The sequence below is a fragment of the Prunus avium genome, chromosome 8, assembly GCF_965620075.1.
Source record: "Prunus avium chromosome 8, drPruAviu1.hap1.1, whole genome shotgun sequence".
NCBI classification, from domain to species: Eukaryota; Viridiplantae; Streptophyta; class Magnoliopsida; order Rosales; family Rosaceae; genus Prunus; species Prunus avium.
The window spans coordinates 39453634-39465985 of NC_142291.1; the positions used below are offsets into that span (position 1 = coordinate 39453634).

At 37.9% G+C, this 12352-nt stretch overlaps 3 protein-coding genes across 3 annotated transcripts; all 3 read right to left on the reverse strand.

Annotated features, from left to right (window-relative positions):
• Nucleotides 1-1178: 1178 nt before the first annotated feature.
• On the reverse strand, nucleotides 1179-4338 carry LOC110761810 (B-box type zinc finger protein with CCT domain-containing protein). The gene is made up of 4 exons (XM_021964379.2): nucleotides 3228-4338; nucleotides 2490-2693; nucleotides 2136-2413; nucleotides 1179-1726 (listed from the first exon to the last, which is right to left on the reverse strand). Exons 1-4 carry the CDS (start codon nucleotides 3828-3830, stop codon nucleotides 1636-1638), a joined length of 1176 nt encoding a protein of 391 aa, XP_021820071.2. The 5' UTR covers nucleotides 3831-4338; the 3' UTR covers nucleotides 1179-1635.
• Nucleotides 4339-5386: 1048 nt separating this feature from the next.
• On the reverse strand, nucleotides 5387-8416 carry LOC110761811 (zinc finger (C3HC4-type RING finger) family protein). Its single transcript, XM_021964382.2, has 12 exons — nucleotides 8186-8416; nucleotides 8002-8089; nucleotides 7824-7880; nucleotides 7678-7710; nucleotides 7497-7574; nucleotides 7312-7355; nucleotides 7170-7210; nucleotides 6545-6627; nucleotides 6374-6465; nucleotides 6198-6267; nucleotides 6063-6101; nucleotides 5387-5728 (listed from the first exon to the last, which is right to left on the reverse strand). The coding sequence occupies exons 1-12, from the start codon at nucleotides 8266-8268 to the stop codon at nucleotides 5606-5608; spliced, it is 831 nt and encodes a 276-aa protein (XP_021820074.2). The 5' UTR covers nucleotides 8269-8416; the 3' UTR covers nucleotides 5387-5605.
• Nucleotides 8417-9316: 900 nt separating this feature from the next.
• Nucleotides 9317-10700, reverse strand: LOC110761785 (membrane-anchored ubiquitin-fold protein 3-like). Its single transcript, XM_088245304.1, has 4 exons — nucleotides 10578-10700; nucleotides 10169-10401; nucleotides 9764-9940; nucleotides 9317-9560 (listed from the first exon to the last, which is right to left on the reverse strand). Exons 2-4 carry the CDS (start codon nucleotides 10296-10298, stop codon nucleotides 9505-9507), a joined length of 363 nt encoding a protein of 120 aa, XP_088101430.1. The 5' UTR covers nucleotides 10299-10401; nucleotides 10578-10700; the 3' UTR covers nucleotides 9317-9504.
• Nucleotides 10701-12352: the final 1652 nt, after the last annotated feature.

Here is a 12352-nt window from a genome sequence, read left to right on the forward strand (position 1 = left end):
CAACAATCCTATCAAACTGGTAAAGTATTCTCAATGTGCCTAACACGCCGAAGAGAGATCCAAACATATATCAGATTTGGTAAGGACGTCCCCACACCACCAGGTGGTCTGCGTGTCCCCAAATTAGTGTTCTTCAAAGACATACCATATTACTACGTCAATCTGTTGGCCATAAGTGTGCATGGACAAAAGCTTCTCATAGACCCAAATGTGTTTGCTGTACGAAATCAGGGCACAAGTGGAGGCTGCCCCAAGGACAATGGTAGCTCATTTACTTTTCTCATCAGGCCTGCTTTTAAGGCTGTGGTTGAGTTTCTGGAGATGTGTTTCATGCGCTTTCCTCACCTTGTTAGGGGTGCTAGGCCTCTTGGGCCCCCTTTTTGAACTTTGCCACAAATGGATGACGCCGCTGCCACCTCTGCCTACGTTGACATTTCACTTTGAACATGCTGACCTTGTGATCAACCCAGAGGACTTATTCATAAAGGTGAAGGCTGATCAGCAAGAGAATGATCTCTTATGTTTGGCCTTCATCGCCGACGTACTATTCTTGAATCAGTGCACCAATCCAATTACTTATTCATATATGACCTTAACCAGAAGCTGTTGAAGTTTGCTCCTGAGGATTGTTCTAAGAATTCTTCATTCCATCCATGTGCTCTTTTTTTGTTCAAAATAATTAGTTCTTTTGCAACCTTATAGTTTTTAAAAATGTTTTAATCACCTCAAGCTTGATATGATTCACTACCACCACCATGTCATGACTATCATTGCCACTCGCCACCATGTCACCACCACCACAACTAACTTGTCATGGCCAATTACTCCCACCACCATTGTCGCCACAAACAATCAACCTAACTAATATATCCAAGCCATTTTGCAATTCAATGATTTCAGCACAATATCAATCTCCCTACGTATGACTATATGCAGCATTAAAACTATAGACCACGCCCATGTTTTTCTACTTTCATCTTCTATGAATGAGCATTTCTGATTAGCCCAAATGTAACTTAAACACACGAACGCATGCACGCACAAAAAAAATACAAAAACTTGAAGAAAAGTATGGATATTTAAACATGAAATTCCAACCATGGCCCATAAAATTAAACACATGTATAAAGACCACAGTAACCTAACTGAGTTCCTGTCATAACTAACTTAACACAACAGAAAAAGAAGTTAACTTGAACATGATGAGATGCTTTGTATGTACATCACAGTTATCCAAATACAAGATTTTACATTTATTTTTTCTTTCAGAAACAAGCAACCAAATGATCCAAGCTATAATTTCAAAAGCTTCTGAATACAAGATTAATAATAAATAATTCCCTAGCAAAGCAAAAATGTCATATTTTCTCAGGACCGCATACCGATGTTTCAATGGCTCCTAGCAAAGCAAAATGTCGCAAATTCTGTCTTGAGCTATTCCTCATCTGATTGTCAAAGCTGTTGAATACTTATGCCATTATACAAAATTAAAAGCGGATGCCAAGGAAAATATATAAGAACAGGAAAGTGTGTTCATAGCCCTTGCTTCCTTTCACTTCTACCCGGAAGAAGAAGATGTGTGAATAGGAGGACATCAAAGTTTGCTGTAACTGTCATATTTCCTTACCATTCTCCTCAGTGATCCATCTTCGCAAAACGTCCTTTAATTCTCGTCCTACTTTCTGCCCGAACCTTCCGCGATTCGTACCTGATGTGCTTCTCATACCTGGTCATTGTTTCCAAGTAAACATATGTCACATACCAAAGTCCAAAGATGCTGGCATGATAACATTCATGACAGGCCAAGCAGAAAAGGAGGTGCACAAATAAGTTAGACTGATAAATACACCACAACCGCCACTTGATGCAAATAATATCAGATTATTAGGCTCACAAGTGATAATGATAATAAAGAATTTATAAACTTCCCTCCAATTCTGAACTTCTCCATCAATCACTAACAACTTCAACAAGATTTCAAGTATAAAAGAAAGACCACAGTTACTAATATAAATTATGAAATGATAAACATATAAATTTCAGAATCTCATTGGCATGAAACGAACTTTGCAATCCTATCAAGTCAAATTTTTTAACCTTAGAAGAGATACTTGTGGCAAATGGGGGTGTAATACCTTCTTGTTTTCTTCTTCGCCTTGTACCGTGAGAGAGCGGTCTCTCTGTTTTGGCTACTTAACTCATGTGCAGCAACTTTGGGAAAAGCTGAGGAGGCTTCAGAATTCGTTTGCCCTCCATGACCATGACCATCATTAGCATGACTTGCACTGCCATCATTATATGAATGTTTGTCAGGAACTACACAACATTCGTGAAGGTAGCTCCTTATAAATGTTTTAGGAGAAGATTCTCGCTTTTCGGCTGTGCCACAATCGTTACACTGAAAATCATGTGCCTGCATGAAAGAAACACACTTGATCATTTTTCAAATTCAATCTGCAGGCACTAACATTGACATAAGAGAAGCTTACCTCATAAGCAGGAAATACAGTTGGCTCTGCATCATGCTCAAAACCTGTAAACAAACTTCCTCGTTGCATGTTTTGTTCAGAAGCTAGGGACTCAAGGGGTTTAAAATCCACATTTTCGCTAAACAAGTTGGGTTCTGACTTGACAAGCACACGAAGCTGACGAAATATTTCTTCCTTGTGTCGACCACAAGCAGCATTGCGATTCTGATTCAACAACAATATCCTGAACTAAGTCAAATTGAAATAAATAATAGACGATTTCAACAGTATACACAAGCGCAAAGAAACCCTTCCTCCAAATTTTTAAATCATATTCTTAAAAAATAGTAACGAAGCAAAGGGAGTGAGAAACAACAGACAATTTGAGAACCAAAGGATTCTTTCCGGTAGGGTTAGGATTCTTTATTGTGCATTGAACTACAATGAAACAAATTTACATAAAGTTTTTTTTTATATTTCTTTGAGCAGAAACTGAATTTTTACCCGGAACCTTGAGAGGAAAAACAAAAAATAAATCCAGAAATATTACTTGAAATCACTTCTTTTAGTAGACGAGCAAAGCATCAAGACTAACACCATATTGAACAGAGGAAAAGGGCAATATAGAACATTTCCTTCTTTTTTCTTTTTAATGAAAACATAAGACCTTCACTAATAAAAAATTGTTAGAAAAATTAAAGTCATTTCCTTTATATCTTAAAGAAACAAAGAGAATTTCGAATAAAAAAACATACATACCTTAGGCAGAGGAGGAACCCCCATAGCCTGAAATTTGTAAGCCGGATTGCTAACAATCAAATCGTCAAGACTAACAACAGAGGGAGTGTCCCAAACCAAAAAATCCGAAAACCCATCATCCAAATCGAAAGACCCATCAACCCCAGAACCCAAAAACCCATCACCTCCTCCTCCACCACCACCGCTCTCATCACTCAAAAGCAGAGCCTTTTTATCCATATTCTCAAACCCAACAACTGTAAGCAGCTCATTCAAACAAGGGCACCCACTGAACCCTTCCAGAGGCCTCCTGTCGTGCACCGACGACGACGAAAGGTTGTGGCTTTCCCAGTCACAGTTCTGGCAAAGAACAGAGCTCTCAGTTGTGCAGAAGATGGAGGCAGGGGAACCGTCACAGGCGTCACAGAGCAGTGACCGAGTGTGCTTGGAGAAAAGCTGATTGGCCGAGTGGACCTCACGGTCGCACGAGAAGCAGAGCTTGGCTGAGTCGGCTCTGCAGTATAGCAGAGCCATTGAGCTTCCACAATAGTCACAAAGACGCTTTTGGTGCTCTTGTTCTGGTTGTGGCGCCTCAGCTTGTTTATTTCTTGAAGAACCATTCATTTCTTGCTCTGTGTGTTTCTGTGGCTTCTGGGTTTGCAAATATATCTGTATGAATGAATGAATCTCTCTTCTTCTTTTTCTGTTCTTATATGTATTTATCCGTTTTCTTATTTTCTTCTAAATATCAGAGATATTGGTGTGGCTTTGAAACAGGGCTGGAAGAATTGCATATGAGAAAGAGGAAGATCTTATCATTACTTGATGAACAAGAACAATCCTAAAGACGGTTTGTTGATTTTTGTCTGCTTTCCACAAAGATAGGAAAGTGATGTTTTACCTTTGGTTAACACTCGCAGAGACTTTGCAGTTAAGACTAGTTTTTGCTCTGAAAAAGGTTGAATTTGGAACTTGCTAGTTGCTAGCAGCAGGGCAAGGGCAAGGTGAAATATTGGCGATGACGTCTCCTCCATAGCATTTTTGTGTGGACTGCGAATAAAAGAGAAAATAATAAAAGCTGAACAATATTCACGTTCCCTTCGAACTTCAAAGTTGCTAAGCTATGGTGGCTGACCTTTCCATGTCGATGGTCTACATTTACTTTAAAAGTTCGGAAAAAGCTCCAAAAGAACTAATAAAAAATTAAACAAACCATAAAATAATGAGTAATCTATCTCCTTCCTAATAAAAACCCTGTCCAACTAGAAATTATAGAATACTGGCCACGTGGTATTCTATAATCACCCCTATTCAACAATAGCTCTCCCAAACTACAATTTACCTTTTAATTAATTTAAATAAATAAAAAAAACCTTTTTGTTAAGGGTCTCAAACTAAAAAGAGTTACAAATTTAGGTGAGGCATTGATGATGTCATTAATCCAATGTACGACCTCATTAATCTCTAGATGGTTCTTGATTTTTGCTAACAAATGATGATGTGTTGTTGTATAGAAGTCACATGAATGGGATGGGATGGGGCCCTCTTCCTCATTAACTTGATAAGGGTCAGCATATCATAAAGTTGAAGATGGAATCTGGGCACATCCAAAATCTAGGCCCTCCATAAGTTTGGTCCGCATTCATTATATGATGGGGGGACCAATTTGTACGTGAAAATTCATGCGAGGGAGGAGAGAGAGAGCAAATTTCCTAGCTTGCAACTCAAGTTCTGAACCCTACATCTAGGTCAGCAGTCAGCTTAACAAGTGATTTGTTTTTTTGTTTTTTACTTCAATTGATTTCTTTCTGTGGGGCAGCCCTACCACCTGTCCAGTCCGGTTTTGTCGACACTACTCGATGCCATAAACTAATAGCTGACATGACAGGTCAGGCAGCAATTTTAACCCGGTGGAAACCAGTTGCCTTTTTATAACTAAGAAGACATGCAGCTGTGTTTTGCCATGACAAAGCTGCTACCTCCTCACGAAGTTCAGTCAGCCAAAAGAGATTTCACGAGTCGAGCATGACAAACTGCCAAACTTATCACAAGTATACTCGGACTGCACAATTTCATGTTCTTTAATTGAATTGTGCCACAAAAATACAGATGTGTTTGTGAAGAAAAGAAAGGAAAAAGGGCATTGCAATGCGGCAGAGAAAGATTGATTCTATTCTGACTTGGACGGTAAATCAATGAGTTGGTATAAATTGGATGAACCAATGGAAGCTAGTCAATTACAGCAGCTGAGCATTCTTTTCATACACTTGGCGTACAAGAAGCAGAGGTACAATAGAAGAGGACTATTCTAGTCAAAACAACGTGATGCATAGACAAAAGAGTCTAATGTGAATTGGCGTAGCCTTGCATATTCAACAAAACTTGTAATCAATAGAATGTCATCGATGATCTGCAGCTGAAATTCTTCGGGTGTTATATGAATTGCAGTTGCTGCACTTGAGCCCAAAAATGTGAAAGGGAGTGTTGCTAGTTGTGTTGCAATCGTTGCAAAGAATTGATACCTGGAGAATATGCAACTTGTTACATTCAATTTGTGCCCAAGAATGGTATAACAGAGCAATATGCTTACAATCGGGGAAAATAATAATAAAATAAATAGAAAACCAATAAGTAAATTGACAGTTTTTGTATGTTTCAAACTAGGAACAGTAGAGTAATAGATAGAGTAACGTAGACATGGGTCTATACCAAAAATCATGCAACTATCAAAGACCTTCATCAATGAAGGTCAATGTGGTAGATGACAAGTGTATGATAAAGGCATAGATTCATTTAGTATACTATGGCTAAGACAATTGAAAAACAGGAAGGAGAAAAAAAGGACAAAGCAACTACCTCATATTGGTATTCCTCGGGCATGGCAGTGGCTTCAATCTGTCACCCAAAAGAAAAGAAAAGAAAACTACTTCAGAATCACAATAATATAGGATACAAGGATTAAAGAGGAATGAAAAGGAGCAGAATACACACATCCTCATCCAACAATCTCCAAATACTATTCATGTCGCGTACTGTCTTGGAGCAGATGGGACAACGATACCTGGATTGGATGATAAATCCAAAATATATTATGACCAAACAACTACTGTTTGACTCATCCAATTTATATAATAAATTAGTTATCTCCGAGATAAAATGTAGTTAACTGAGTTTGTCTATGCATCTCAATGAAGCACTCTGAATGCATTGTGTGTCCACACTTCATAATTGATGTGCCTTTAACCGAGTCAAAAAGATACTGTCAGGATAGTAAAAGAGTTGTTAGAAGACATAAATTTTATTTTATTTTAATTTTTGAACTTTAAATAATCACAAACCTCATAGCAAACAGGGCAGTGATTCTTCATGGAGTTTTCTACACATAAGTGGTTATCACGCAGTTCCACTGCATAGCAAGAACCTGTTTTCATGGAAGAACATAGAAAAGGCAAATCAGCCAGCCTCCACTTTCCCTGTGTTGCCATTCCCAAAAATAAAAAAGAAAAGAGGAATAAAACCTCCGTGAAAAATGCAATCTGACTGAAAATGTATGAATACTTCGGGGGACCCTAACGGCCAACCCCACCCTATGTTATGGATCTGTTATCTCTATCATGATTTGCCTACTTCCAAAAGGAAAGATATTGTTCACTTTTTGGCCAATTATAAGAAGTGAGGGATTTGAACCCCTCACCACCGTGGTTTCAACTTTCCAGCCACAAGCTCTAATTCTCTGAGTTATAGGTCCTGCCTCATCATCACTCTTTTCTTGGAAGTACCCTAAGAATGGAGGAACTTTTCATCTCTCCAAGTTAAGACGTGAAATAACCCAGTTGTATCTAAGTATGGTACATCTGAAGGTGCAAGGTTGGACTAGAGTGATTGAAAAAGAAATAACAGGGATTATAATATTAAGCTTACAAAACCATAAAACAAATCCAGCAAAACAAGGTAATTGCATACCACACTTCTGACAATGAAAGAAGTTGTCACGACCACCAACTCTGAGAATCAAAATTCAACGACAGAAATAGTTCAGTGTGAAAGAAGGGCACAATCCGAAAAGCAGAAATCAATAAAAGGAAGATATCACCAGTTGGCTAACCTGCAAATCCCGCACTCATTGCAATGAAATTGCTTCTTGCTGATCTGCATCATTCACAAACAGTATATTTGGTATTTGGTATCAGATACTCAAATTTAACACCTAAACAGCTGTATCCCCAAATTCAGACACTTCCGATTTAATTTATCCAAAGATGACTAATGGATTGAAACTAAATATCTTACATCATCATCATAGAACTTGCAAATGTCGCAATAATATTCTCCCATGTTGACACCACAGTCAGAACAAAGCTGAGCAACCTGGGAACAGATCACAGTGCAAGCAAAATAAGGGCATTTGAAAGGTTCAATTGCACTAAAAATAAACAAACGCATTATATCATAGGAACCGCCAAAATCGAACCTGTTGCTCTGTATTGCAAACGGAGCATACAACCTAAAACAGCAATTGCAAAACCCAAATAATCAACACTATGATTAAATAGAACAGTGAAAGCAAGTGTGAATGTTAATATGAATAAATAAATATATGTGGGGAAAGGGGCATACTTGCTTCACATCCTGCCTGACAAGTTCATGGCGATCTTTGGGGTTGCTGAGGGAGCTCTAAGAACCACAAAACGAACAAAATTAATAAATAATAAAAAATAAAAAAGTCCCAATTACACATGAATTATGAATTATATAAATATTTTATATAAAAGGGCATAAGGAGAAAGGGGAGCACCGCGGCTTCGTTGTGGCAGTGGCGGCAGGGGAAAATCTGGTCGCAGCAAGGGGCTCGAATCTTGCATCGTCTCCGATAATGGTCGCATCTAAATCAATAATTAGAAACAAAACAAAGATTAACAAATTACCGACAAAAAAGACGAAACGTAAGAAAAGGCCGTTGCTTTATCTTCTATTATTACCCGAAATCCAATTTTCCGAAATCTTGTCGACTCTTGGTCGGAGGCGGAGAAGCAGGAGAAGCAGGAGAAGCAGAGTCTTCCATTGGATGGATTATTGCTGGTCAATTGTGAATGCCTGAATTGCTCTGCTCTGGATGGATGTGGTGTAGAGAATACCAAAAGGGTGAACAGGGTCTGAGTGTCACCCAAGTTTTATTGTCTCCTTATTTTATTTTATTTATTTCCTTTTACAATATTCTTCCAAATTACAACTGAAGTCTCCATATCGATACATACAGGACTATTTGGCATTGTTTGTTATGCTTAGGGTAAATCTGGAATACATGTTGCATGTATACGTGATGTAGTTTCAAGTTCCAACTATTATTATAGAAAGGAATCAATTGAGACTAGAATATTTAGTTACCAACTTGATATTGTTCTTAAAGAAAAAATGTGGTTAATATGACTGAGGTTTTTATTCTTCGATTTATAAGTCTATGACGGGAGTTTTAAAGCTGTTTATACCAAAATAGACAGCCAACAAGAACAAGACACGTGGACAAAATCGAGCCTGGTCGTGGTTGCCTTCGGCACCTAACCTGGCGATCCTTCCACTAGGGCAACCCCCTCTTCAGGACACGTTGCATGCTCATAATCGACATAAAAGAGGACAGTCATCCCAAAATGCACACATCGAAATTCTAAACAATATGCACACCTCCCAAGGTCTATAAAAGAGGACAGTCATCCCAAAATGGAGGTAATCAGAGCTAACGGCATACAAGCCTATTGATCTGTCAGTTTAATTTACTAAATCCGAACTTACTTAAGCATCGGAGAGCCTTTGGCCGGTACCACACCAGTGCCTTAGGTCTTACCGAGCGTTTGCCCATCTTGCAGATCGTTCACACTACCGAGGCCCAAGGCATATCAAAAGCTCCCATATCACGAAGTTGAGCCCAAGAGTACTGAACCACTTTTTCGCATCAACAAAAGCCATATATCTCATGTTAGAATGGGCCTATTTGTGAAAAATAAAAAAATAATAATAGGGAATTATATTAGAGTTTTACTTTAGCATACGTATTAGTAACTTAGGATGGCCTTGTCCACAATTGAAGTTTCCGTATAAGGTTTGACACAACAAGATACGAAAAAATGAAGCAATTTGACCGATAGTTTCAAGTAACAAAGGCAACTTAACTGCATGACTATAGATGTCACTCAAAATTTTACACACAACTTGAATCAAATATGAAAAAATGAAACAAAATAACAAGTGAAAAATCAAATGTGGTGGTCCTCTGCAATCGCAGCTACAGAGACTGCTTCCCAGATTAAAGAAGGGTGCACGAGCATGAATTCATTTTTTGCATATCTTTCTGGTTTTTATCTGCACAAAACCCACCCGGAACATATAAATCAGGCACTCATCATCCATGAACATGCAGGAAATTTCATGTATCCATTGATACTAAAAGAAAGAACTTTGCAGAAACAAAGATACATTGACCAAAAAAACAAAAATATATCTGAATCTGATTGATCGACCGATTCTACTTCCGAGATTAAAAGGCGGGTTTGTACAGAACTAACCTGTCTTCTTTTGTTTGGGCACAGGAGGCTGCACTACTGCATGCATGATTACAGCCCCACCACCAGGCTGGTTAACGGAGGTTATTCTGGAATCAGCAAGTGTTTTGTTATTCTCTAAAATTCTGCCACTATGTATGAGTTTTACTTCATTTGCAGACTTGGGTGTCACTGTTTTCGCTGGGGGTGATCGAAAAATTAAAGTTCCATTGATTAGACAAAAGTACTATAGCTAGCTTGATCAAGAGAAGTTTTAACAATCAAAATATGTTATGTTACATGAAAATGCAGCTGAAATATGGACTGCTTTCATCTGTAATGTATACGCCACATGATATATCAGTTCATGAAATTCAATTTTCAGCAACTCATGTTCATCAAAATCCAATTTGGGTGTGGCTTTATTACCTTGAGGCCACTCAGCAAGTAGCCTTTTCTTGAGATTTGCTACTGTCATGGATGGTGCATAAGAATGGTGTCCTATATCTGTCCCATCATAAATCCTGAACTTAAGCTCTATCTCCTCTCTTTGACCCATATCATATACCCCGTCCTTCTCCTTTCTTCTTCTTCTTCCCCAAACTTGAAAACCCAAACAGACAACTTCTTCCACAGAAAGAATTCAAACTCCCCCAACCCACCTGGAAAAAAAAAAAAAAAAAGAGAGCCAAAAAAACCCTCATTTAGTTTTCAACATTCCCTTTTCAAACAGATTATTCAGCACTAATGATGAAATACAAAATCCTCATAATCTTTAATAAACCAAATCAAAAGTAGATTTTATAAAAGCCAAGAATGCGGCAAATGAGGATCGAACCTTATGTGCAAGAAGAAGAAGCAAAAGCTGCGCATCCGAATCAAGGGTTTGGGAACCAATCCAACCAACTAAGCACCTCATATGACCCAAGTGCCTCAAGAACTCGATCCTATTGATATCTCTCTGCAACAATAATATAATGTCGAATCTATTTCATGCCATACATATTCATTAAAATAGAATCACAAGTTTCCAAATCAAATCAGACTATAAATACAGTGATCCACGACGATCTTTACCAATTAAATTTGATAATGCAATCTGTTTAATAATTTATAATGAAAACCAGAAATCTCCATTACATAGTGATCTGAATACAGTAATTAAGATTTTCACATTCGAAGGAACAGTAATTAAGATCCGAGAAATTCTCACATTCTCCTCCGTAGTTATCCTTCATTTTCCTGGCAACCAAACAGGCGGTAAGAGAATCGATTCTTGAACGAAAGCAAGAGGCGTGATAAGAAACTACGATTTCTTCTAGCTCTGATCGGTGGCTTTAGTTTTGTGCTCTTAAACTCCTACTGATATCTCGCCACGTGTAGAATGGAGGCTTTTTGCCGACCTCCTCGAATGACTAAGGTACCTCTCTCATGGTCTATGGATAGTGATGTGTCAAGATGTGATTGGGTAGGAGGAGACAATTGAGATCGAACGCGTCTAATATATGAATTCGTTACTGTTTTTAATTTTTAAATTTTATAAAATCGAACCTTTTTTTATGGTAGAACAAGGAATAGGATTGGATTAGCTTAATCCAATATCATTTTTTGTGTTAAAAAATGAATGTGGAATGTGGAATGTGGATAGGATAAAAGATAGTTGCACCCACCTTTATTATATGCCTTTTTGTAGGACAACTTATCCTACCCATGAGATGGGATACATAATCTCGCTACTCCAATCCCTTGATCTTGAATTCAAGATCCGGGAGCCTCGACACAAACTCAGGACACTAGTGCCAATGGGATCCGAGCCTCTACTTTTAGTTCTTGTATATTGAACCGCATTTCACAATATCTAGACCATATCTTTTTCAATCGAATGTAATTCAATGTAACTAATCCTACCTCCTAATCCAATGCAATTCAATCCTAATCGCCAAACATGACCTAAGCACTTGCACTACCCATGTGGACTAGTGTTCAGGGTAACCTAAAATGGACCGCACCAATATGATTGTATCCTTCATAATAATTTCTTCAAACAAATAGGTTGTTTGGATCAACTTTACAACGGTGAACCTGCATCTCATAATTTATTATAGTTCTTATTACTATCAGTTTAGAGTATTCAACTCAAAATCGATTCGGATGATGATGCTCGTAATATTTGATACTGATATGTAAGATTTAGTACACCTAATGTAAGATTTGAATGGATTCTGCAGGGCATGGCTATAGTTTTTTACTTTTTTTATCAGGTTAAATTTGATAAATTCTACAATATTTTGTTCTGCCTGACAAGGAGCATCTTGTTATGGTATCATAAACATTACAGACTTCATTTCTTCTCCATAATAAAACCTCGAAAACTTCATGCCGGCTGCATGCCCTTTTCACTACTTGAAGATTAATGTTTTGTTTTGAATTTTCTGGATTAAGATTGATCAGCAGAACATAAGCCAACAATGAATCTTTGTTCTAGTGTGATTCTCTGGGGCAGCTCACCACTCAATTGATTCCTTTTGGTTGTTTAAAAGTTAACAAACTTGGACAAGTAGAGCCAGCTATAGAGTTTGGCAAAGTTAACCTGTACAACTTTTATTCGTAGTT